Source organism: Rhinolophus ferrumequinum, chromosome 22 (assembly GCF_004115265.2).
Source record: "Rhinolophus ferrumequinum isolate MPI-CBG mRhiFer1 chromosome 22, mRhiFer1_v1.p, whole genome shotgun sequence".
Lineage (NCBI taxonomy): Eukaryota > Metazoa > Chordata > Mammalia > Chiroptera > Rhinolophidae > Rhinolophus > Rhinolophus ferrumequinum.
Window position 1 is genome coordinate 11941106 of NC_046305.1, and position 26650 is coordinate 11967755.

The 26650-nt window shown below is 36.0% G+C and overlaps 1 protein-coding gene across 2 annotated transcripts in view; it reads left to right on the forward strand.

Annotated features, from left to right (window-relative positions):
- Positions 1 to 15477: 15477 nt before the first annotated feature.
- RALGPS2 (Ral GEF with PH domain and SH3 binding motif 2) overlaps positions 15478 to 26650 on the forward strand; it is a 98540-nt gene continuing 87367 nt past the window's right edge. For both annotated transcript variants that reach the window (XM_033092690.1, XM_033092691.1), the window contains exons 1-2: positions 15478 to 15516; positions 21963 to 22104. In XM_033092690.1, the coding sequence (XP_032948581.1) occupies positions 22048 to 22104 (57 nt within the window). In that variant the 5' untranslated portion in view covers positions 15478 to 15516; positions 21963 to 22047. The remainder of the gene's footprint in view (positions 15517 to 21962; positions 22105 to 26650) is intronic.

Here is a 26650-nt window from a genome sequence, read left to right on the forward strand (position 1 = left end):
TTTACCTATGTTTACTTCTCGTATTTTTATGGCTTAAATGTTTTTCATCTTTAATTCATCTTATTTAATAAGATGTAATTTTTGTCTTTCCAGCCAAATGGTTAGCCAACTGTCATAAAGTTAAATGCCACTAATGGTGTTTTGAACAAAGAATGATACACTCAAACGTGCTTGCTTGAGAACATTAATTTTGGTTGAGTCTAGTCTAAAAATTATTAGTTGCATTTTCTATTAAATGTATAAACCTATAGTTTAATTTACATTGAAAGGACTCTGAATGCCAAAACTACGATGTCATGTTGCCTTAAATTTCTAATAATTCCTCTGCGTGTTCTTGGAATCAAATAATTTACTAACTTAAAGTTAAAATAAGTTTTTTTTGTGACATAGACAGTGCTTTAATCCTGTGCTTAATTTTTGTACGACTCTAGGCAAGTTACTTAATTTCTTTAATATTCACCTTCCCTTATTTGTAAGATGGGCATTAAGAGTAGGGTCATTGTAAGGATTAAATGAGAAAGTGTAGGAAAGTATAAGCTAAGTGCTTAGCTGAATTAATTCTTCCCTCTTCCTCCTTCAGGATCCTGAAGACAGGCAAGTAATTACAGCTTAGCTTTTCTTGTATCTGGGGTTACTGTAGATCTCGGGGGTTACTGGAGTCAATTATTCTTTAGACCACTTCCAATCCTGATTTAGATTCCCAAGATTTGACCAGATCGTTCCTGGCCTTTTGGAAGTAGCTTGCATGACTAATCTGTACATTTTCTGTTGCTGCTCTTAAAGCTGCTCTTCTCTGACTGTGCTGAAATCTTTGTAGATCTTCATAGATTTTAGGGTTTTGCAGGTGGGGGATTAGAATGTCTTTTAGGTTTGATCGACATAGCTTTTATTCTGTAAGTAGTTAGGATAATCTCTGTTGCTTTTTTTTTACAGTTTTGATTTGCTATTTTTTATGGGCTTGTGTGGTTTAGATCCTGTCTCTTAAAGCTGGTGTGACAGGGTTAAGTCTACTTAACAGAGAAACGTTTTGAGGGTGATTTATGATAAGAAAGTGCTTTTGACTTGCTTCTTTTTGTCAACAGTATTTTTGAACAGTTTTCTGTGAGCACAGTACTTGTGAATGTTATAGAAGTTTTAGCCTTTTACATTTTCTTGGTGAGATACGAAATCTTAGACATGAAACCACAGTGAATAACATAAGACCATAGGCAGTTATATGTCAGATTAAAGAGCAGTCAGTTCACAGGAGAGGAGGCTCACTGAGGGCAGGAGTGGTCCTTAAGGAATGTGTTTTATTCGGGTGGAAAGGACTGGAGAATAACGTGACTGCAAATACAGCCACAAGAATTAGTCTTTCTGGCGTGCTCTGTATTGAAGGGTTTATTTGGGATGGGCGGAAAATACAGTTACATTTGATAAGGTGGGACTAGATTATTCAGCCCCTAAAAACAAAGCAGATTAGAATTAAAATGATAGCACATATTACTGTTGCTAACTTTTAGCCTCGCACTATTTCCTTTCTTCTGAGGCTGTAGATTTAAAATTTGTAAAGGAAGACTGGAAGAAAAATTCAAACAGGTTCTGTCTTTTATTTATTTATTTATTTATTTAAGATTTTATTGGGGAAGGGGAACAGGACTTTATTGGGGAACAGTGTGTACTTTCAGGCCTTTTTTCCAAGTCAAGTTGTTGTCCTTTCAGTCTTAGTTGTGGAGAGCACAGCTCAGCTCCAGGTCCAGTTGCCGTTGCTAGTTGCAGGGGGCACAGCCCACCATCCCTTGCGGGACTCGAGGAATTGAACTGGCAACCTTGTGGTTGAGAGCCCGTTGGCCCATGTGGGACTCGAACCAGTAGCCTTCAGAGTTAGGAACATGGAGCTCTAACTACCTGAGCCACCGGGCCGGCCCCTGTCTTTTATTTTTTAAAAAAAGTCTTCTAGTTATGTAGGTTCTGTCTTCTAAAAAAAGGCTTCTGGTTATATATGTATTTGGTGATCTTCCCCCCGAAAAGGCTTAAAACAACATTGATAGGAAAGTAGCATTAATAAGTTTTATGTTCAGCGTTTCCTCTCTATCCCTATTACTTAGTCTTAGCTAATCATGTAGCAGAGGTTTAAATTCAAATCCTTTCTCTGCCATTAACGAAGCCAAAAGGTGTAGGATAGAACTCATCTGCAAAAAGGATTTAAAGATCTCACTTTAGAAGTTTAAACTTAAAGGAACTAGTTCTATGTACTATTGAAGCCGTCTATGCTGCACTTGTTTATCTCAACAGTGTGGGCAGCTGTGAATTGGCTGTAGAATAGGTCAGCACATGTAGCCCCCTCATCTGCTTTAGTCCAGTGTGGCCCAGTGGCTACAGCTGCAGGAATGGACAGGGTTGCTGATGTTTACTGCTTCTGTCTCTGAGCAGAACTGGCAGTGGTGGGTGAGAGCAGGTTTTCCTTCTCTCATGGTAATGCTGTTGACGTACTGTAGTGTGGTAGTGGTAGCCTTTGGTTTAACAATAGCTGGACCTGTGACCCATGTCTTATTATGTGACACTGTAAATTATGTGATCTCTTTAGTAACAACCAGAATTTGTATTTGTAACTGCTTACTTATTATAACTAAATAGATTAGAAATACTGGCAAGACTTTTGAGCCCCAGATTAATGGTGACTTAGCTGACTCAGTGTTTCAGACATGTGTATTATAATTCTGGTCGGCCCACTGTTCCTTGGAAAGAAATCTACTTTTTTTACAGTATATTGCAGAGGAACTCTCAATAGCTAGATGTTTTTTGCGTTTTTGTTTTTTTACCTTGTAGAACTGTGTTGCAACTGATTGGTCCAGGAGTGGGCATTTGACCTAAGGGCTGCTAATTTGTAAGCCAACTAACAACCTAGGATTGTCTAGTGGGGACTATTATAGCCATTTATAGGAAGCAAGGAGTTAATTTGCCATTGAGCCATGGGAGCTGAAGCTGGAAGAATGCATTAGTGTAGAGGCCTGTAAAACTAGTTTAAGAGAATGGAAAGTAAGTACTGTATTAGGAGAAGCTATAAGTTACAGAAATGATAAAGGAGATGAGGAAGCCAATTGGTAACTAGAAAAGTGTTCCATTAGAAAAGAGTAGGGTGTCTGTGCCAAGAGAAGCACAAAATTCTAAGAGAGAAACTATGTGTCTGAGAGACAGACAGGCACAGAGCATGCGATAGAAGATTCTGGTTTCTGGCTCTGTAGATATTCTTTTTTCATTACTCTAGTACTTCTGTGGCTCCTGCCCTTCTTGAGACTACATCCAGTTTTTTCCCAGGAAAGAGTGCAGCCTTTGGTGTCGGACTTCTAGCAGTAGAATTCTGGCTTTATCTTTTACTAGCTGTGTGATCTTGGGCAGGTTGTTTAACTTCTCTGCCTCATTCCTCATTTATGAGCATCATAAATAATACCTTTCTTCATTGGGTTGATGTAAGGATTAAATGAGATGACACATGCAAAGCTTTTAGAACAATGCTAATAAGCACATAACAAATGTTCAATAAATAGACACACACACACACACACACACACACACACACACTCTTACTCTACATATATGCTATTGGGGGCAATTTGGATGAATTTCTTGCAACTAAAAGAGCCTATGGAGTTCATTTGCTTGCAGATTCACTTAGAGCAGTGCAACCAGTGTGTGGGCTAAGTAAGCAAGATTATTTAGGGTAGGGTGTAGGAATTTAAATATACTCTTATTCACTGGGAATAATGGGACTTGCTATTTATTAAGCATTTAATAGAAGCTTGCTGCTCTTCGAATCATTTTACTTATATTGACTCGTTGTGTGGTCATGATAACCTGCTGACGAAGGTACTGTTGTTATCTTCATCTTAAAGTGGTGAAAACTGAGAAACAGGGAAGCTAACCATCTTGCTAAAGGTTATACAATCTGTAAGTGGCAAAGCTAGGATTTGAACCTAGGTGGCATAGTTGTAGAGGTTTAATTTTTAAACATCTATTTCCTTTTCAGTTCTAATTTTCCTTTTTAAATGAAGCCAAGGAGAAGGTCTCCATTTGTTGTTATTATTCCTTTTGCACTTTTCTAATGCTTCTCTCCCATTTTAACAAAGAGGGTAGTATACCTCAGGTACAGAGACGTAGGTGGGTAAGATATGATATGAGGTAGTATACTATTGTAAGATTCTTATACTGTATGCGAGTAGTGTAATATTACTTGAAGGTAGAGCATGGTTAGTTAAAAGATGTATACACTAATTCCTAAAGTAATCCCATTTTAAAAAGATTACAAGTAGTAAGGCAGCAAAAGAGATAAAATGGAATCCGAAAATATACTCATCTGTTTCCAAAGAAGGCATAGAAAGAAGAGGGGAAAACATGGGACAAATAGAAATAAATAGTAAGATAATAACTTAACCATATCAATAATCACAGCAAATATAAATGGTCTAAACACACCAGTTAAAAGGCAGAGATTGTCAGATTGTATTAAAAAAGCAAGACCCAGCTATATCCTTACTTGCAAGAATCATACTTTAAATATAAAGGTACAAATAAGTTAAAAATAAAGGACTGAAAAAGAAATACCATACTTACAATAGTCAAAAGAAAGGTGGGGTGGCTATATTAATATCAAAGTGGACTTCAGAGCAAAGAATATTTCCAAGGATTAAGGATGTCATTACATAATGATAAAGAGGTCAGTTAATCAAGGACAAAACACTTCTAAATATTTGTGCCCCTAATAACATAATTTCAAAAATACGTACAAGAAAAACTGATAGAATTCCAAGGAAAAACATATCCTCTGTTTTAGTTGGAGATTTCAGTACTCTCCTCTGAATATTGAAAATCACAAAGATATAGTGGATTTGAACAATAACTGTCAACCAATTTGACCTAATTAATGTTTATAGAATATTCCACATAACAACAGCAGAATATTCTTCTCTGTTCTTCTTAAGTGCACACAGAATAGTTTCCATGATGAACCATAATTTGGGCCATAAAACAAATCTCAGTAATTTAAAATGATTGAGAATTCCTCTGATTACAGTGGAATTAAATTAGAAATAATTACCAGAAAACTGGAAAATTTACTAATAATTGGAAACTACATAATGTAAGTCTAACCTATGGGTGAAAGAAGAAATCCAAAGGAAATTAACAAGTATTTTGTACTGAATGAAAATACAACATATCAGAATTTGTGGCATACCATAACTAAAGCAGTACTTAGGGGGGAATTTACAGCACTGAATGCCTATATTAGAAAAAAAAAAAGATCTCATATTAATGTCCTCTACCTTAAGAAATTAGAAAAACAGTGAATTAAACCAAAGTAATTAGAAGGGAAATGTAAAGATCAATGTGGAAAACAATGTATAGAAAATAGAAAGACAATAGACAAAATCAGTGGAATCAAAAACTGGTTCTTTGGGAAGATCAATAAAATTGATAAAGTTCTAAGCAGACTGATTAGTATCATGAATGACAGAGGTGACAACATTACAGATTCTACAGATAACAAAAGCATAACAGGAGATTATCATGAACAACGTTATGCCTATACATTTTACAACAGAGCTGAAATGGGCAAATTTTCCAAAAGATACACACTACCAAACTTCACTCAAGAAGAAACAGACAACCTGAATATCCCTGTATCTATTAAAGAAATTGAATTTGTGATTAAAATATTCCCACCTCCAGGTCCAGTTTACTTTACAAATGAATATTCCTAAATATTTCAGGAATAAATTATACCAGTTCTACACAAACACTTTCAGAAAATTGCAGAGGTGGTAATACTTACTAATTTACTTTGTGAGGCCAGTATTACCCCTATATTCAAACTAGACAAAGACATGAGAAAAGAAGACTACACAGAAATGTCCCACATGAGCATACATCCAAAAATTCTGCACAAATTACAGCACATCGAATGTAGCAATTTATTTAAAAAATAATACATCATGACCAAGTGAAGTTTATTTCAGGAATGCAAGGTTAGTTTAACATTTAAAAAGCAATCAATGTAATTCACTCTGTTAACCAACTAAAAAAGAATAGTTATTGAGATGAAAATCACCAGATTTTCAATAAATGCAAAAAGAAAAAAGCATTTGACAGTCTTACCTCCATTCCAGATAATATCTCTGAGCAAATTAGGATTGGAAAGGAACTTCTTCAACCCATTGAAGGACATCTCTGAAAAAAACTACAGATAATGTAGTTTTAATAGTGGAAGGCCAAATGCCTTCTTTCTAAAATCAGGAATAAGACAGGTCATCTCTTCTCACCACTTCTGTTCCAGACTGTACTAGAGGTTCTAGCCAGTGCAGTCAAGCAAGAAGAAAAAAGAAAACGCATCGAGAATGGAAAGGAGGAAGTGAAAGTGCCTTCTTTTTGCAGGCAACATGACTGTGTAGAAAATCTGATGGAATGTACGAAACTCCTAGAACTAAGTGAGTTTGGTAGAGTTGTGGGTACAGGACCAATGTACAGATATCAGTGCACTTCTTTACAGTAGCAACGAACAGTGAGAAATTGAAATTTAATAAAATTAATAAAATTAATACCCTTGACAGTAGCGATATGTGTGAAATACTGAACACTATACAGCATTGCTGAACAAAATTAAAGAACACTTAGATAAATGGGGAGGTATTTCTTATTCATGGATGAGAAGACTCATTGTTGCTAATATGAACAGTTCTCCCCAAATTGATCTGTTGATTCAGCGCAATCATAATCAAACTTTCAACAGGCTTTTTTTGTAGAGATTGACAAGCTGATTCTATAATTCATGTAAAAATGAAAAGGAACTAGAATAACAAAAACAACTCTAAAAAAACAACAAAGTTGGAGAGCTAATATTACCTGATGTCACAATTCCTTAAAAAATAGAAAGTATTCAAAACAATGTAGTATAAAGATAGAGAAATAGATCAGTGGAAAATAAAGTCCAGAAATAAGCCAATACATGTATTGACAATTGAATTTTAACAAAGTGCAAAGGCAGTTCAATGAAGAAAGTTTACTCTGTTCAACAAACGATGCTGGCACAACTGGAGATTTATATTTAAGCAAGTGAACTTCAATCTGTATCTTGTACTATATACAGAATTAACTCAAAATGACTCATAGGCCTAAATGTAAAACCTAAAATTATAAAACTTTTAGCTAAAAGCAGGAGAAAATCTTTGTGATCTTGAGTTAGGCAAGTATTTTTAAGGTACGATACCAAAAGCACAATCCATAAAATAACACATTGATAAAATGAAATTCATCAAATTAAAATGTATGCTCTTTGAAAGATAGTAAGAGAATGAAAAGACAGGCTGCAGAGTAGAAAATATTTGCAAATCAAATACCTGATTAAGGATTTACGAGGTCTGACAATTAAGTTCATGAACTTGTTGCAATGATGTTTCTAACCTTTTTTTGATATCAGAGGGATTATTCATTATGAATTTGTACCAACTGGGCAAACGGTTAACCAAGTTTATTATTTGGAAATGCTGAAAAGGCTGCGTGAAAAAGTTAGACGACCTGAACTTTTCGCCAACAATTCATGGCTCTTGCATCACAACAATGCACCAGCTCACATGGCACTCACTGTCTGTGAGGGAGTTTTTAGCCAGTAAACAAGTAACTGTATTGGAACACCCTCCCTACTCACCTGATCTGGCCCCCCATGACTTCTTTCTTTACCCAAAGAGGAAGGAAATATTGAAAGGAAGACATTTTGATGACATTCAGGACATCAAGGGTAATAGGACGACAGCTCTGATGGCCATTCCAGAAAAGGAGTTCCAAAATTGCTTTGAAGGGTGGACTAGGCGCTGGCATCGGTGCATAACTTCCCAAGGGGAGTACGTTGAAGGTGACCGTAGTGATATTCAGCAATGAGGGATGGAGCATTTTTTCCAGGATGAGTTCACGAACTTAATTGTCTAAACTTGTATATCTAGGATATATAAAGAATTCAAAACTGTTTGTATTATTTATGTAACTTATTAAATATAATATTAGTCATTAGAGAAATGCAACTTAAAATCACAGTGAGCCAATACACACCTATTAGAATGGCTAAAATAACAAAGACTGACCTCACCAACTGTTGTTATAGGTGGAAGAACTGGAATTCTGCATTTTGCTGTTGGGACTGTAAAATAGCGCAACTACTTTAGGGAACAGTTTGTTTGTTTCTTAAAATGTTAAATATAGACCCACTAGCTGTTCCACACCTGGGTATTTACTGAAGATAAAAGATTTGTATACCACTATTCACAGCAGCTTCATTTATAATAACCACTAAAACCCAAATGCCTATCAATAGAGGAATGGATAAACAAATTATAATACTCATATATTCATACTACGTGGGAATAAAAAGGCATGAACTGTTGTTGATACAACAACACAGATGAATCTCAGAACAAATGTGCTGAATGAAGGAAGCCAGGTGCTTTGGGAGTGACAGGGTATATGTTCACTGTCTTGGTGGTGGAGATTTTTTTCACGGATGTGTGTGCTACATTGAACGTGTGCTGTTGGTTACATGACACATATAAATAAGGCTGTTTTTAAAAAGTGACAAAAGATTTATGAAAAACTGCTTCTATAACATGTATCATTGCTGTACCTTTCACATAATTACTTTAAACATACACAAAGCAGAAAAAGTCACTTGAAATCTTTTTCTTAGAAATCATCAAGGTATCCATTTTGGAGCAGTGGTTTTCACCAGGGACGATCCGCCCCCCCGCCCCAGGAACATTTGGCGGTATTTGGAGACTTGATTGCCACAACTGTTAATGGTGCCTAGTGGATCGAGGCTACAGACACAATCGGACAGCTTACAGTGCACGGCCAGGTCCTGTCAACCAAGGATTCTCTGGTCCCGATGACAGTAGTGCCACGGCTGAGAAATCCCAGTATCTGAAGTCATTTTATCTGCTTATTATTTGAATCCTGTGTTGAACCCATTATTGGCAAGTTGCTAAACAAAAACCTTTGGAGAAAATTGTCGTAGACTTTGGGAATGTGTAGATGATGTATTGATGAAACTCATTTTTGAAATAATTATTTTTGTATAGCCACCTGGAGCTGATCTAGTTGGATATGTTGCAGTATTTGTTTTCATATCATTTGAAAAGAAGATGTTACAACATCACCACCACCATACACATAATTTCCAAACCGATTCTAATAGAGGCCACCAGTGGAGCTTAATCAATGGGCTAAAATTTTGTTTTTGTTTGCTTTTGAAATAATTAGTGGCTATTTGGAATCTGAAATTTAGATTTAAGTTTCATTAATGTAAAGTGCCTATCTCGCTGCCTTTTGCCAGTGTTCCACAAATAGGCCAAGACTCTTATTCTCAGAGCATATACTTCAGTGGTTTTACATGGTGGTGCTTGGATCTTAGTATTGTCTTAGTTTGTCATTTTAAAAGAGACCCTGGGAGAGAGGGAACGTAGGTTTGTGTGGAAGAATGACAGGGAAGGACAGGATTTGGATTAGGTTGAGAACATTGGTCTTTAGTATGTTGCTTGTGAGGAGTGGTATTTTTTCCAAATGGAGTGATACTTGAAATTTTGTACGTTCAGTTTGATTAGGAATAGTTTGCTGCTACTACAAATATATCTTAGCTGCTCCGAGGGAAGGCATTGATGTTCCATGGCTGCATTTGGTCCACCTACAGCCTCCTCTTCTTACTTGCGTCGCTTGTACCAGAGGCGTGCTTTCTGAAGTAGAATCTGTCCCTGTTTTTGTTCTAGACCAGGGGTTGGTTGGCAAACTTTCTCGAAAGGCTCAGTTAGTAATTAGGCTTTTTTTGCAAGCCAGAAAGCCTCTATTGCATCTATTCAGGTCTGCCTCTGTGGCGTGAAAGTAACCATAAGCAATACACAAATGAATGTGTGGCACTGTTCCAATTAAACTTAATTTACAAAAACAGGGCTGGATTCAGCTTGTGAGCCATAGTTTGCCAACTCCTGTTCTAGACCATCAGCATTTCCTCTTTGGGACATTTGGCATTTTCTGGTTAGTTTCCCACTGGTGTCTGCTTGCAAATGGAGAAAGTGGTACCCTTTCACTTGCAGCTGCTCTGCTGTATTATTGGCTTTTACTGATGATGGTGTGGAATAAATGTATGACACAGACTTTAAATGGGAAGCAGAATGATAAGGCATGCTCAGTTCCCTTCTTGCTCACAATTCGTGTGCACATGGTCAGTAAATTATAGCAAGTTTACCTTTGAAAAGTCTCTGGAATTAGTTTTTTAAAAATATACTTAAAAACTCCTGGCTGGTATAGGGCAGTAACCTTCTTAGTGCTCTATTTGCTTTTAAGGTTCTCTCTCTAGTCCATCAACTGCCATACATGTTGCCAATTACCTTTCTTAAAATAAAAGTATTATGGCACACATCCCTGCCTGTAATTATACCGTGACTCCCAGTTACCCACAGTAGCAGTGCTTAACCACTTTTTAGTCCTGAGTCCCTTTGAAAATCATTTGATAGGTATGGATCCAGGAAAATTAATTTTTATGTGTGTTCATTGCACAATTTTCATACTTTTCGGAAGTTGGGTAGTTCATGACCCTAGGGTTTAATTCATGGTCTCTTAGTTAAGAAATCTTGAATTAGAGAATAACGTACATGTTTCTTCTCTTGCTGTTGTAAATGCTTCATGATCTGGCTCCAGTCTGTCTTTGCAGTTTATCTCTGTGTTCATTCTTGTTCTCTCTCTCTCTCTGTCTCTCTCTGTCTCTCTCTCTCTCTCTCTTTCTCTCTCTCTCTCTCTCTCTCACACACACACACACACACAAACACACACACACATTTCTTCTGCAAAGAGTTAACTAACATTCTCCTGTCATGCCAGTTTCTTCCATTCTTCTGTCTTTTTAAGTATTATTTCTTCTTGCCAGGAACGTCCTTACCATTTCCTCTCCATCTGCCCAATTTCTGCTTGTTAAGACTGATCTCAAATATCAGATCTCTGTGAAGACTTTCTTGACATTTCCTTTGGCAGACATAAAAAAATAGGAAGGAGTTGTAGCATATGAGACATGTAGGTAGGGAAGCTTTCCTTTTGGGGGATTGGGTTGGGGAGGAGGAAGAAAGGATATTTCTAGGAAAGATTTCTTTGCTCTTAAGAGATAATAACTTATCTCTTTTCAACCTCTCTGAGCCTCAGTTGCCTAAGTTGAGTGTAATAATATTTATTTTAGGGGGCTGTTAAAATAAATGAAGAACAGTATTCCAATGTCCACAACACCTCACTATTTATACAGGAAATTCTCTTGTGGCCATTGGGTGGCTTCGGGACCTTACGCAGGAGTAAACATCTTCAGAGACCCAGGACTCTTGGTTCTTAATAAAATGTTCTAATGGAAATCTAGGTTGTAGATTTACTAAAACAAGATTTCTTGAAATCCTTGTGCCAGAATTATTTTGTGTAAGCTACAAGTTGCTATGCAAATATTTATGTTGCTAGAGGCATTGTCACTTTAAAAAGGCCAGTGGAGTCTTTACGATTAGAGTACATGATGCTTTTTTTGGCTAGTCAGTTGCTGATAGAAGAGATCTCTGTCTTTCACAAATTAACACTTGTGGTTTTCACTATTCTATGAATGACTCGGAGGGCGTATGACATGATGATTTATACCTTTGAGGGCCTATGACATATGATGATTTATACTTTTGCCGAGCACAGATTTGATCCTAGTTCACCACCCAGTGGGCACATCTCATTGTAATTTTTTCTCTACATTTTTGTGTAGTAGCTTTTGTTGCCAGCACTGTTTATGCTACTGGAGCCAACTCCTAGTGCTGGTGACCAAAGAGAAGCAAAAAGCTAAGGCTAGGAAGAGGAATTTTGGATAAATTAAAGCGTGAAATGTAAGATCCTGTGGTGGCTTAAATTCATGATAGAAATCAGTCTACCCCACAATTTGTATAATAATGTAAATAAGCATAAATTGTTTCAGTAATTTCAGAATCATTCAAAGGTCTGTAGGAGTAAAAATATTATATTTCAATGTATTATATGCCATACTAGTTTTCTCAAATTTGGGGATTTTTCAAGATGTTTTGGGATAAATCCTTCATCTGTTGTACTTGAAGTCATCAGATAGATATTCATTTGTTGAGACTTCTGAATTCAATAGGAATGAATAACATGGTCTCAGGTGTGTGTGTGTGTGTGTTTTTCTGAAACTTGTAAAACCATGGAATTTCATAGTCCACTTATAAGGACTCTGCCTTTTCATTGCCTACAGGTTAAAGTCCAGGCTTTTCTTTTTGCTGTGACAAACACTGCCCTTTCTTTATACCTACTTCTCCAGACTCAGTTCCTGATGCTTCCGTGTCTCTTTTAAATTTTGCCCTCATAGTGTACTCAACTATTGGCACTTCCCTGAATGCCACCGACAAAGGATTTTACCTTTGTACATGCTATTTCCTTTGTCATTTTGTTCACCTAATGAACTTCTATTAGATGCGAAGAGGGAGAGAAACTAGATATTTCACCCCCTGCCACCTCCAGAGTTCTACAGTGTTTAAACATTTAATTAAGGGTTGGTAGGGAGAGGGTAATTTAGCATTATAGAAAATGCTAAGGATTAGCAAACAGAAGACTTGCATTTAAGACTGACCTCTGCCATTAACTGATTGCGTGAGGGTGGCCAGATCACATGACCTCTTATTGGATTGTTGTCTTCTGTAAAATCAGGGGATTGGAGTAAATCAGTGGGTAAGCAGACTTGCTCCCTGCCCCCCTTTCTTTTAATTTACTTCCATTTTTTCTGCCCTCCTTTCATTCTTGCACATTTGAAGAATACAACACTTTCCCACCACTTTATAGTAAATTACTACTGCCATGATTCTCCGTGGGGAGTCCGGGTGTAAGGCATGCCCTGGGATGAGGGGGCAAATATTAAATAAGGGAAGACCTGGGGATTTGAAATGTACCCCAAGTTGAGATCTCCAAAGTACCTTCCACCTCTTAAATAATATTCATCAATATATTCTTTGTATTATCGTGGGGCAAAAATATTTGTGGATCTAGAAGCTTAATTCCCCAAGGCTGTTCATGTGCCTGTTTTGGCTCTGAAGTCAAGTGACACTCAACAAGTGACCACTAATACCGTCTGTTGGTGGGAAGAGTTGTACTTTTTATTGGATGTGTAGTTTTCTTAGTTACTATGATATTTGCAAGTTGAAGGTTTTTAAGTTGAAGAGAATTTATAGGGTTCCCCCCTCTGCTTTTTATTTTGAAATAATTTCAAACTAACAGGAAAGGTATAAGTAGTAAAGAGAACTGTATACCCTCCATACAAATTGACCAGTTTTTCACATTTTGTGCCATTTGCTTTGTCATAACTTCTCTCTCTGTCTCTCTTACATATACATGCTGTTTTTCTGAAATATTTTGATTTAATTGGATAGTTTTCATATTTTAATTGCTAATATTGTACAGTGTGTTCAGTGTTTTTGTTTATTCCAAATACATAGTATTATGAGTTAAATGGACTCTTACAGGCTAGTGTTCTGAATGAAGCAGTTGGTCAGAATGCACACACACCCACCAAAAACAAAAACAGAAAACAAAACAAACATTTGGAGCAGTCTTTATCTTTTTGCTTGGAATTTCCTTTCTCTTATCTGAATTTCTAGTTAACCTACATTTATATTTTGGGCCAGGTCACAGAGGAGATCTCGGCGCTCTTATGTATTAGAATCACTTAGCAGATTCTCTTCAGCAAACCTTCTGTGCTGGAGAATGGAGTATAACCTTTAACAGCATTATTTAACAGATTTTCCCCCTTTAATATTTAGTCATTTGAAAGTCTCTCTTTCCCTACAAGAATTTAGGTTTAGACTATTTAGGGACATATAAATATAAGCTGTCTGTGTAGATATGGGCCAGTTTATAAATGGATCATCCCATTACTTCTACAATTTAGTACAAATGCAACAACATTATATCTGAAAGACTTATGTAGAGTCTCTATGTATTCACTTAAGGGAAAACAGTTTTAACCCAAGTGAGTTATTTGAAGTAGTTTCATTATTTTAAAGTGTTTCTTTACTTTGAGAAATAATGTCTGCTATTTTAAGATGGTGAGGAACATTTTAAATGGGACAGTTTCTTTTTATTGCCCTTAATAATATGCACTCTACTTCAGGTAGAGTATTAGGGTGGCAATGTGGTAAGTGAAAATTTTCTGGTGTCCTTATTTTTTCCTCTAAGATCTTAGCTTACTTTGTTTTGAAAATCATCTTTCTAATACATCTTGAATATGTACCTAAAATATTTATAAATAAAATATGTATCTAGAAACTGTATAGATGTTTAAGTTTAAACTATAATTTGGTAAGTGATCTGTAGTCTTGCTGGGAAACAGTTTACATATTTTGTTCTTTTGACTTATAAATGTGTAGATTAATTTAGACATCAGTTTTTATTTTTATTTTGCTACCTGGGTAGCAAATTGCTAAACCAGTCATTGCAGTTGGCTTACAATGATTGAAGTTTCCCCAGAACTTGTCTTTTTAGTTTCAGGGTATGAATTGCTTTTGTTCAAAGCTTACTATCCTTTGATTAAGAATTAAGTGTAGCTTAGAATTTTTTTTATTTTTATTTATACTGCCACTACTAAGGGTAAGTGGAATAATTTCAAGTTAAATACTTTTGAATAAACTGATAAAATAATTTATAACATTTATGTCTACTCTACACATAGAAATTAATCAACATGCAAAATGGTATCTCTCTTAAGGAACTTCTCATCATTAAATCCAATGATTTAATATTGCAAACTATTTTTGATCACTTAGTAAATTTCTTTTCCAGTCTACTTGTGTCTTAAATGTTCTTTCAAAATGCTTCATTTAGAGGATTAGTTTACTCACTTTTTTAATCCATTAATTTATATTGAAGTTTTTCACATGCTTCTGGAATTCAGCAGTAGAAGAAGGGCTCTTAGAGGTCTGCCTTCTCTCCTTTTGCTTTTTCTTTTTTAAGCCACATCACTGATAGGTGGGCTTTGGGCCTCTGCTTGAATATTAGCAAAGTTCCTTTTCTGCTAACTTGCCTAAGGCCTTACAGCTGGCTGGTAGTGCCTAAGCTAGGGTTTCACCTCAGGACTGTCTGACTCCAAAATATGTGTTCTTTCCATTATAGTATACCATTTCTAGATGCATTGATTTTATATTTTATATATATATATATATATATATATATATATATGTGTGTGTATATATATATATATATATATAACACATATATATATAAAATACATAATATATATATATATATAATTTCATTTAATTCTTACAAACGATCTCCAAGGTACATTTTATCATCCCTTATTTATGAAGGAAGATACCAAAGTTCAGAGATTAAATAATTTACCCAGCATAGCTCACCTGGGTTAGTCCTAGAGTTAATATTCCGTATCTCATGCTTCTCCCTCCAAACTGCTTTCTCTGCTCCATGGCAAAGGTGAGGGTGGAGGAAGGGGAGAAGGGCGGGGGAGGGTGGGATGGTGGGGGTTATCCATGAATTAATGCAAATTTTTTTTTTTTTTCCAATTTAAATGTCGTCTGAGTTTGCCATTTCTGTAGGATTAGGGATTCTGAATTCAAACTGGTGATGGTAGGATGAAGGTGATTGAAGTTAAGGGGATAAACTGTGACCATGGGAGGTTTTGTAGAACTGGAAGACTAGGACAGGATGCCAGAAAACAGAGACTGGAGAAGCATGGGTGGGAAAGGGGCCTGCACATCAGTTCAGATTCTTTGCTGTTTTTGGCAAACGATCGGAGCTAGTTGTTTACTACTCATCTTCTCTAAAGCCCAGTGGCTTGCCCCTGCCATGTTAAACCTTGAAATACTGGTTTAATTTCCTGAGGTCATTTCCCTACTCAGAAACCATTCATGTTTTCTAGTTCCAGTCCCTTCCCATTGAAATGCCCCCATTTGACAGTTGAAACCCCTCTGCAGTTTGGTCCTGTCACTTCTTTGAACCTTTCCAGAGCTCATCAGTAGGGTTCTCCCTAACAAGCAGGCCGGCACGCCACCTTGTACCTCCTTTGGGCCATCTTTACTTTTAAATTTGTGCCCTTGTTTATGGTGTTTTTACACTCTTCCTACCCTTCAACTTGTCTTTCTTTATAAACCTAAACCTCATTTCCTCCTATAGAAATCATGTGACTCTTGAACCTGAACCACAGTGTAACAAGTTGTAGTATTCTCTGGTTCTTTCATTTCCTGCTTGCCCCCCTCTTCTGGTGTTACAAACTTGAACAGAGTAGGAACAACCTTTTAGGCTCCCTTTTTAGTTTCTCTCCTTTTTTCATTTTCTCTTCCTCCTCTCCCTCGATCCTCTTCCCCCTTCCCCTTCCCTTCTACCTTACTTATTCCCCCTCCTTCTGTTTTTTTCCTCTTATCTGTCCTTTTATCAGTTCATCCATCTTTCCTGTCTTTTGTTTTTCTGTCCATCTGACCTCCTTTTTCCCCGTTTCTTCCAACAGCCTGTCCCTGTGGACTAATTTTGTAGTAAATTCTTTGTCTAAAAGTGTATTTTACCTTCTCTTGAATGAGACTTTAGCTGGGTATGGAATTCTATGTTAACAATTATTTTCTCTTTGCCCTGTGAAGATATTTCATTTTCTTCTGTGTCTGTTGGTACTGTTTAGAAGCTTTTCATTTAATTTTGTTCCTGTATAAGTAATGTGCCTTTTCCTACTTGCTTTTTAAACACTTTAATGTGATGTATATAGAATATGATTATTTATTTATCCTGCTCAAGGCTGGTGATTCCTGAATATGAAGATATATATCTTTTGCATGTTCTGTAAACTTCTCAGCTGTTATCTCTTTAAATAGTGCCTTTCATTGTCTCTCTTCCTCTGGAACTGCTCTTAGGCTGTGTTAGATCTTATTCTATTTTTTTATTTCTCTTAATCTCTCTTCACATTTTCTATTTCATTAATTCTGTGTAGAATTTTTGCGTATTTTCATTTTTCTCTTTCTACTTCATAAATTCTCTCTTCAGTTGTGTTTAATATGATGCTTAATTCTTTTTAAAATACTTTATTTGGTTTTCTTACAAATGTTTGTCTTGCTTTTACACAATACCTTGTGTTTTCAGTTTCTTCCTTTAAGGCTGCTGGTTTTAATCTTTCCTGCTTGATAGCCTGTATCTGATAATTTTTCATCTAAAGTTCTCAAGCAGTAATCCTAATAATTATTGTGTTTCCTCTTTTACTTGTAGTGGGTTTTTTTGAATAGCATTTGTAAATTTTTATTCTGAGCTTGCCAGTGGGACTTCTTTATCTGTGGGGAATCCACATTGCCTGGGTGAGGAATATTCCTACCCCAAGTATTTGTTCCCTTCATTTGCCTTGGGTCTGGGAGTCCCACTGGCTTGTGAACATATTTAATGTGAATTTCTTGTCTTGAGGGTCTTGGACCATGCTGGTAAATAAATTCAAATTCTATATCTGTGCTGGAGCATGTGTAGATTACAAATTTTCATTTTGTAGACACCCTCCTCCAGGCCAGGGCAGACAAGGTCCCTTATCCTCCTATACCAGTAGATATATTTTTAATAGACTCTCTTACCAGTGTTGGGGGTAGACTATCAATCTGTCTGGCTTTATTTTAGATAAAAATGTGCGTGGGTCGCATGGGGAGGAGAGTGTATGTATGGGTCTCAATTTCATTCTCATCTTTTGGTTGCTTTTTCTTCTCCAACTGGTATCAAAATTCAAGCCCATTTCTAATTTCTTTTGTAATGCAAAAATTTTTACATTGTTTTGTCAGCCATGTTGCTGGAAATAGAAATCCTCATCATATTCTTTTAAATGTGTGTAGTATTGTCTACTGATTATTTGATTGCCATTCTCCCTAAACGTTTATTGTTAATCGGGCATTTATAGAATGACTGCTTTGTTCAGGCATTCACTCATTCTTTCAACAGATACTTGTTAAATAAGTAATTTGAGGTCAAGTATTGTGTTTATGTGCCTGCATGCAAAAATGAAAAATAGTGGTTTTATGTCTTGTTTTAAATATGGGTCTTTAACATCAAGGAACTCAAAGTTCATTGAGGAGAGATACATAAATAAATCAGTGCGAAAATTTAGCAATAGAATTTTGACAAAAGAGCAGTGAAAGCACAATGGTGGCAGACAAATGACCTCTCTGTAGGAGGCATTGGAGCACTCTTACAATTCCGTGTACATCAGAACCCTTTCTTTTCCTTTTGTAATGACTTGAACTTTTTAAGGGTGGCAAATAGCCAAGATAATCTTGCTTGGTACTATACCAGAAATGTTTTTAAAAGGTAACTACATTTTTTTGTTAAACTTTTGTCAGAATAGCTCAGCATTAATTGTGTTGAAAAAATCTTCTCTGTTACTCATCAGCATTTTGATGACTTAATTGTTGAAACAAAGAGGGAGGGAATTTGAGACTAATGTCCAGTTTTCTTATATTAACAATGTTAAGAACACGGTGCAAGTTGAGCTGTCGTACATGCTGAAGTGAGCGTGCCTTAATGCTGTGATATACAGGCCATTGAAATCTTTGGGCTTTCCGTAAATGCCATATAAAATGTGTCTTTGGTGTTTATTTAAAAACAAATTTTAAATGAAAGCAAATTCTGTAATAACTTTTAAATATTGAATTGCAATTACAGGGTTTTAATCTTACCCTATTACTTTTTTCTCATGAATCTTACAAGAATAGTATAACAAGAAGTTCTAGTTTCTGTTGAACCCATCATTTCTATTTTCATGTTTGTTTATAATTGTCCATTGGAAATTTTTAATATGGTTATGCACAAAGGCATTGAAATTGCTTTTGGTTTTCACTGTTGTAAGTAGTGCTTAATTAAATAGCTTTATCTATATAGTATTTTCTTTTTCTCCAGAGTTTTGATGATATGAATTTCCAGACAGATTTTTAAGCCAAAGTGTGAGCATGGCAATGCTGTATTGTCTGAATGTTCCCAAAGAAATTCCACTAATTAATTGTATTTCACTATTACCCTTATTGTTGCTTACTTCTTCTAGAGTATGTTTTGCAAAACTATAAATGTCTTTAGCATAATATTCTTAATGATAGCATAAATTATTTTATAAAAGAATATGTAACTGGTACTCTGAAATGAGATTAGTGAGAAATTGTTACTTTAACTCTTTGTTCACTTATTTTAAAAGCATTGGTTTCTTGGTGGCAATACATTGAGAAGGTGGGGAGTTAGGGGGCTGAGTGTGCCTGCAATTTAATTATCTGGTTTTATGACCTCAAACAAGGAACTATATCTACACATTTCAGATTTCCTATTTGGGAATTGTATTGCTTGGAAAGAAGCAATATGCCTGTTTCGGGATTTAGACCCAAAAGACAGTCAGATTAACTGTCTTTAAAAATTTAAGAAGAGAATGAGTAGAAATTAATGAATTTATTAAGAAAAGAGCTGTTGTGATATTGGGTCATGACAGATTGTGCCATTCATAGCACTGGGAAAATTAAATACTATTAAAGCATAGATTTGTATTGTTTAATTTGAACTTTTCTGTATGCAAAGCACAGAAAGGTCTTGAGGCGTGTACTGAAAAATAAACTTTGGACTTGCAGTGTTTTCATGGCATCATGAGGCGTCATTGTTCTTTAGCAGTATTAAATACTGTTGACATGTAGTACATTTGTAAATAGTTATGAATGGGATTTTCTTTTAAGGTATGCTTTGCTGTACCTTTTTTTTTTTTTGCTAAAAACATAATGGATGTTAATATGACATTAATTTTCATGGACTATTTGAATTAAAATCAGGCAGAGAAAAGTTGATTCTTTAGTGTTATAGTTTATAAATATATTAATGTTTATTCCTGGTCTGTACCGTGTTTCCCCGAAAATAAGACCGGGTCTTACATTAATTTTTGCTTCAGAAGATGTGTTAGGGTGTATTTTCAGGGGATGTCTTATTTTTTCATGTACAACAATCTACATTTATTCAAATACAGTCATGTCATCTTCTGGAACATCGTCATAACGTATTAAATACATCCATCTGGCTGATGATCTTAACTGGGGCTTATTTTTGGGATAGGTCTTATTTTCGGGGAAACACGGTATTACTTTTTCAGTTAAATAATATAAAATATATATTTGATGTATAAAGTAGATTCGACACATTTTAACAATTTTATTAAAATCTTGTTTCTTAACACTAGGGGGCACTCTTGATTTATGAATTCATATCTAAATTAATCTTTAGAATGTGGAATGAAATTATTTGAAAAGATTTCATTGCAAACTGAATATTGCCTTCAGAGAGAATTTGGATTATCAAGCTGGTTTTGTGAAACAGTGTAAATACAAATTGATCTTAATAGTGTCATGAGGATAGTGAAGCTTATAAAATGACTATGAATTGGAGGAAGTTAAAGTATTTTTGTGCTCTATTCATTTTCACATTGATTTTCTAAATGCGTTTTAAAAAGCCATTATTTCTAATGTTTTTCATTAAAAAAATCTAGCACAATGTTTTGTTCTTAGCAGGTACTTAGGATCTATCTGAAAAAATGAAGATACGTAAATTGAAGATGTGACTGAAGGCTGCTATCATTAGTAATAATTTTTAAGCATTTGAAAACCAAGAATATGTTTTGCTTCATCTAGGAAACAGATTTGAAGCATTCTCATTTATTGTGTTTGCAGTTAGGATTTAGGTGATGCCCACCAACATGTATGTTGCCAGAGTTGTGTTTCTAAGGTTTTTGTCATCTTTAATTAGAAGACTCGATTGATACTTAAGCGTTGTGTGGATTAATTAGATAAAATCTGCATCATAATACACACCATGTATCAGCATATATTAATTCATTTTTCCTCACCACAACTCTCTGAAGTAGGTACTTTTTAAAATTATTATTTTATAGATAAGGAAAATGAGACAGAAAAGTTAAGCATTGTGCTGGGTTTAAACTTAGGCAGTCTTGTTCTGGTCTGTGCTTCTAAATCACTATCCTATAATGCTTTTCCAGAGAGAAGACAACTTAGCATCTAGAGAATTATTATTAATATTTCAAACTCAGTTTTTAAAGGGGGTATAGTTTTTAAATATCTAATTTATAGACACCTATCATTTCTATTAAGAGAAACATCATCGAAATTTAAAGTTGGAAAGGGACCTTAAAAGTCCATTTACTCCTGTCGTTTTACAGAGAGAAAGAAATCTTATCCTAGATAGGTGAGTCTATTTGTAGAAAGGGATTATAACCTCAGGTAAATATTCTGAATTCCAATAAAGTGGAAAGAAATATGGTATTGTGGAAAGAATATTTGGCTAGAATTTTGGATGGCTTGAATTTTGTTCTTGGCTCATTTACCAGGCTGTGTTCTCAGAAGCTGTTTCTTTGTGTTATATGAGTATAATATCTTATTGGTACATGTGAAGATCAGTGAGATAATGGATTGAAGATATTCAGTAAACTTTAGAACTCTATGCATATAAATATATCATATTGTGATATTTGTGGTATCTTTGTAAAGTAGTGTATCAGTAATGGTAAACTTATTAAGTGTTGATTTAGGGATGTTATTTAGATCTCTAAAAATTTATTATTATGCCATGTGTTACTTTGCCATATGTTTTTTTACACTATTTATTTAAAACTTTAAAAGGTTTTGAGTTTTTCTTATCATAAGTGACAATGATGCTTTTGCTTTGCTGGTTCACAGATATAAAGGTAACACTGACCATTTGGTGGGTCTGATCATTTGAAAATAACATACAGGACTGTGTTCAAACTGGATTTAGTGATTTAACTGAAATAAGAGTTTAGTAAAGTTGAGAAAATGATTTTTTGACATTTGTGTTTTTAAGCTTTGAATAATAATTAGACACACATTTAAATTTCCATTTATTTTTTTCAGGAATAATAATGTATTTGTGGCCTTGGACGTGAAGGAGTCCGTCTTCTGTGCTGCTAACGGCGTTGGGACTGATGTGGAGGGAAGCATGGACCTAATGAACGGGCAGGCAGGCAGTGTTACTACTGCTGCTACTGCCTCCGAGGTAAGGCGTTCACGAAGTTTACTTGTCAAGTTCCTTACCTGGCATTCTAACTCGTCAAGCACTATGGTTGGCCACACATTTAAATCAGAACTTGAGAAAAGGGGCTATCAATTTTTCCGTTTTTTAAAAACCTCCTTTAATGGTACCATTCACATGTTAACTGTACCTCTTCGAAACAGTTACTCCTTACCCACTTAAGATACTTGGCAAATAATGATTACTTAAAATCCTTTCTTGGGTTTAGTTTTGAAGGACACATGGAATTTCTTTTGTGGCTTTTTTTTACATTACATGTACCTTGAGGGCAATAGTACAAGTCAGGCAAAGAAAGATTCTTCTTTTTGGAATCATATAACTTTGGACACTGTCTCTATCTCTTGATTCCAAGCCTGTTGAAGGAGATGAAAGAACCATTAACCTGCAGTGTTGGAGAGCTACTCTTCCAACAGATAGAGGTGAAGACTGAAGAAGATGCTCCCCTCTCTAGTTAATGTCATGATTTTATTTTTGCCCTACCTTTTTCTCTCTTATTTTGTTTATACATCTAGGGTACTTGCCTGCTTTCCTTGATAACTAACTTTAGCATCTAACTCCTATATTTTTCCCTTCATTATGTAGGACGAGAATAATGTTTATGACCCTTTAACACGTTGGCCTCAAATTTCTTTAATAATTTCAGCTCCATTTTGCCCCAGCCAATTACTTAGGCCTTGCTGTCACTGAAATTGCTCTTAAGTCTGTAGTTTCGATTATTTTTCATATGCAGATGATTTCTATATTTTTATCTGTAGCTCTGGCTTCCCTCATAAATTTTGTTAAGTATTTCTTATGGACCAGACATTTTACTTATAATATAAACAGTCAAGTTACTCACTGCAATTTTGCCTCACAGCCTGTGTTGAAAACAGTCCAGCTCCTTTCTCTGACTTCTGTTAACATTACCACCATCCTCCTCGCCATCTAAGTTTAAGTTTGGATTTGTCATTAACTTGCTTCCTCTTTGCCCGCCACAACCATTTTCTCATCACAGCAGGAAGACTCCACCTGCAAAACAAGTTTGCAGTCTTCTGTAATGTGTTCTCAGAAGGGTCATCCCACCGTCTCTGCTTATTCCGGTGGTTCAAAACAGGTCACAGATCCTGCCCACACTCGAGACGATTCCGTCGGCCGTGACTACAAAGAGACAGAGGTTCCTGGCAGGCACCTTAGAGCCTGTCCACCACACTTGAATTGCAGGATCCAGTCCTTTTCTTCTTATTTCTGCTTCATTTGGTCTTTCATTATTTCTTGTCTAGATTATTGCGATCGCTTTTTAGTGTGATCTTGCACTTCTGTTCTCTGCTGTGTTTGGTCCATTTGATGATAATTCACTTTTAATATTCTTAAAATACAGTTGTTGAACTTCATTGTGTCTCCAAACTGTCAGTGGTTCCTCACTGTCTACTAATTAAGTACAAATGATCTTCAGCCTTGTATTCAAGACTTTCCTCAGAATGGCGCTAATTTTTTTTCTAATGGATTTAACTGGTACTAGTTCTCTACTTGAAATTTACTATCTCATGAAAGAATACCACATCTTGCTGATGTTTGTATAGCTTTTACTTCTGTTAGGTCTGCCTCTATCCATTTTTCTACCTGGAATTTCTCTTCCCATTCCACTGTGCAAAACAGACATTTTGTCTGTCTTTCAAAACCTGTTTCAGATGCTACACTTTCAGGAAAGTCTTTTCCTGATCCCTTGAGCAGATGGGAGCTTTTCTGTTTTTAAAACTATCACTTAAAAAAAAACACACCCTTTTAAATAATTTTTTCATTAATTTATTCATAGCTTTCCTTCCTTTTTGAGATAGGGATTATATTACATGTTTGTATTATATATATAAATTTACTTGGTATATTTAAAACCATATTACTTGAATGCCTTAAATGTATGTGTGTAAGTATAGTATTCATAACTATATATCCTGAAACATTTGGTCTAGTGTTATAGGAAACAGAACCGTAGGGAGCCCTTTTCTGCCCCCTGCCCCCTGCCCCACCAAGGGAGACAACTAGAACCTGACCTACTTGGGGGTAGGGAAATACCCACAATTATTTGTTAAATAAAATAGATTATTTCACTTATATAAAAAATTCTGTTGACTTTACAAAAGTGAATGAATTACATCAGGCCTCAGAGTAGTATAATTTAGTATGTGACTAGTAAGTGGAGGAAAGACTGTCTTTTAAATTATCCTACTATAGCAAGAAAATAAAATTACAAATACATATTTTCCACCTTCTCTTAAAATATAGATCTATTGTCCTATTAAAATGCAATTTTCTCTTAAGTGTGATAAGCTTACAGAATGAATAAAGCACTTGATCTGGGTGATTGACTTCTCCTGTCTTAGTACCTTTACTCTTCACCTCTGCTTGAAGGTTCTGTTGTCAGCAGAGTGGCAGTGAGCTGTTTTTAGACATTTAGAAGTGTTAGAAGTGACATTTAGTCTTGTCTTGCATAAAGAATTCCTAACTATCCTCTTAGTGGACGTTAGGTACTGCTTAGCTTATTACCAGCATATTTATTGGTATTGGGGAAGCAGATGGAAGCACATCACTCGTAATTTTCTAAGCCTCTGCTGATGGCTTGGAAGAAGGACACAGAAAAGGGATTATTTATTTTGATTACCAATGAAATTTCCATTATGATGTGCTAACTTGTCTTGATTGAGTTAAAATCTTGGAGAAAATTGCCAAGTTATGTTTAATTGCCAAGTTATTACTTGACAGGATGTGATTAATTACTTGGGCAATTACTGGCTTGGCGTATCCTGCATAACTGATGTCCGAATGCTTAACATTATGAATAAATTTCTGTGTTAGTCTTAGGACATAAAATAATATTGTTGACATACTGTAAGCTAGTCATAGTTCCAGAGATGAAACACATGAAATAAAACGCTATGTATAAAATCCATTCATGGGGCTTTGGATTTCTGCTTGGACATGTAAATAGCTTGGAATTCACCATTCCGGTCCTCACAACACGAAAAAACTGAACAAACTGAGAATCAGTAACTCTTCTTAGCTCTGTCAGAGAACTGATGTCACAAAGCAAACTGCCAATGATGCCCAGAAAACTGGAAGGAGAGGCAAATACAGAGACTCACAGTTTACCAAGAGCAGAAAGTCACTGGAGCCTGGAAAGGGTAGGAAAACTTCAGCTGTAGTTGACAAACTACTAGAGGCTGTGTGTGGACTAGCTTTACAGTTAGAAACTTGTGGGGGCCCAGCCTTAGGCCCCTACCCCACTTTTTTTTTTTTTTTTACCTCTAGGAGCCCCACCAGGTTCTCACAGTGAAGATCAGAGAAAAATCCCCTCCTGCTTCTAGCAGGGGGAAGGGGGAAAGTAACCATTTTGCATTATGCCTGAGGAAGTATTCATTTTGAAGTATTCCTCTGTTCTGCCCCCTGCACCCCCCCCCCCCAAAAAAAAAATAAAAAGGGAAATTACTAGAGCCTAACCTACTTGCTGGTAGGAGAATACCCAATTTCAGCCCCTTCTACCATTCTCATCGCTCTTTCTAAGGGGAGTAAGGGCCCTGAGAAGCACTTGAGGAGGTCACAGCCCAAGGGCACAGGCTCACTCAAAGACCTGCTTGCAGGGCTGAAAAGGCTTCTTCTCCCCGCACTCCCCCACACCATGTCAAGAAGGCTCCAGCGGAATAGTAAAGGATTGCAACCGAAAGAGCTGCAAGGCACAGACTCTAGCTAGGAAGGAGTTTCTGGGCAAACTCAGAGACAACAGGAGAGACGGAAACAAGGACACTAGAGGAAATTGAACACTCAGATAGATCCCTCTAGCAATAGCAAACAATAAACACAGCATAACTCCTACCTAGATAAGCATAAACCTGTACACTAAGGGCCTGTTTCCTTTCATTCCTATTCCCCAGTGCGTCATGTCTGGTTTTCAAAAATTATAAAGCATGCTAAAAGATAAGAAGAAAATACAGTTTGAAGAGACAAAGCAAGCAACAGAACCAGACTCAGATATGGCAGAAACTTTGGAATGATCAGACTGGGAATTCACCATGATTAGTCATGCTGAGGGCTCTAATGGGAAAGTGGACCATATGCAAGAACAGGTGGAGAATGTAAGCAGGGATATTGGAGCTCTAAGAATCAAAGGGAAATGCCAGACATCAAAAACACTGTGACAGAAATGAAGAATGACTTTGATCAGTTAACTGGTGACCAGTAGACAGTCAAGGAAAGAATCAGTGAGCCTGAAGATATGTCAACAGAAACTTCCCAAACTGAAATCCAAAGAGAAAATGGAATGGAAAAAAAATGGAACAGAATCGCCAAGAACTGTGTGGCAGTGATAGAAGGTGTAACACGCATAGTGGGACTATGCAGAAGGAGAAGAAAGAGAAAGCAGAAGAAATATTTGAAATAATAATGGTTGAGAATTATCCCAAATTGACGGATCCCTTCCTTTGTAATGATTTTGATATTTAGCTGTTACTGAAAGGGAGGATAAAAGGGAAAATGAGACATA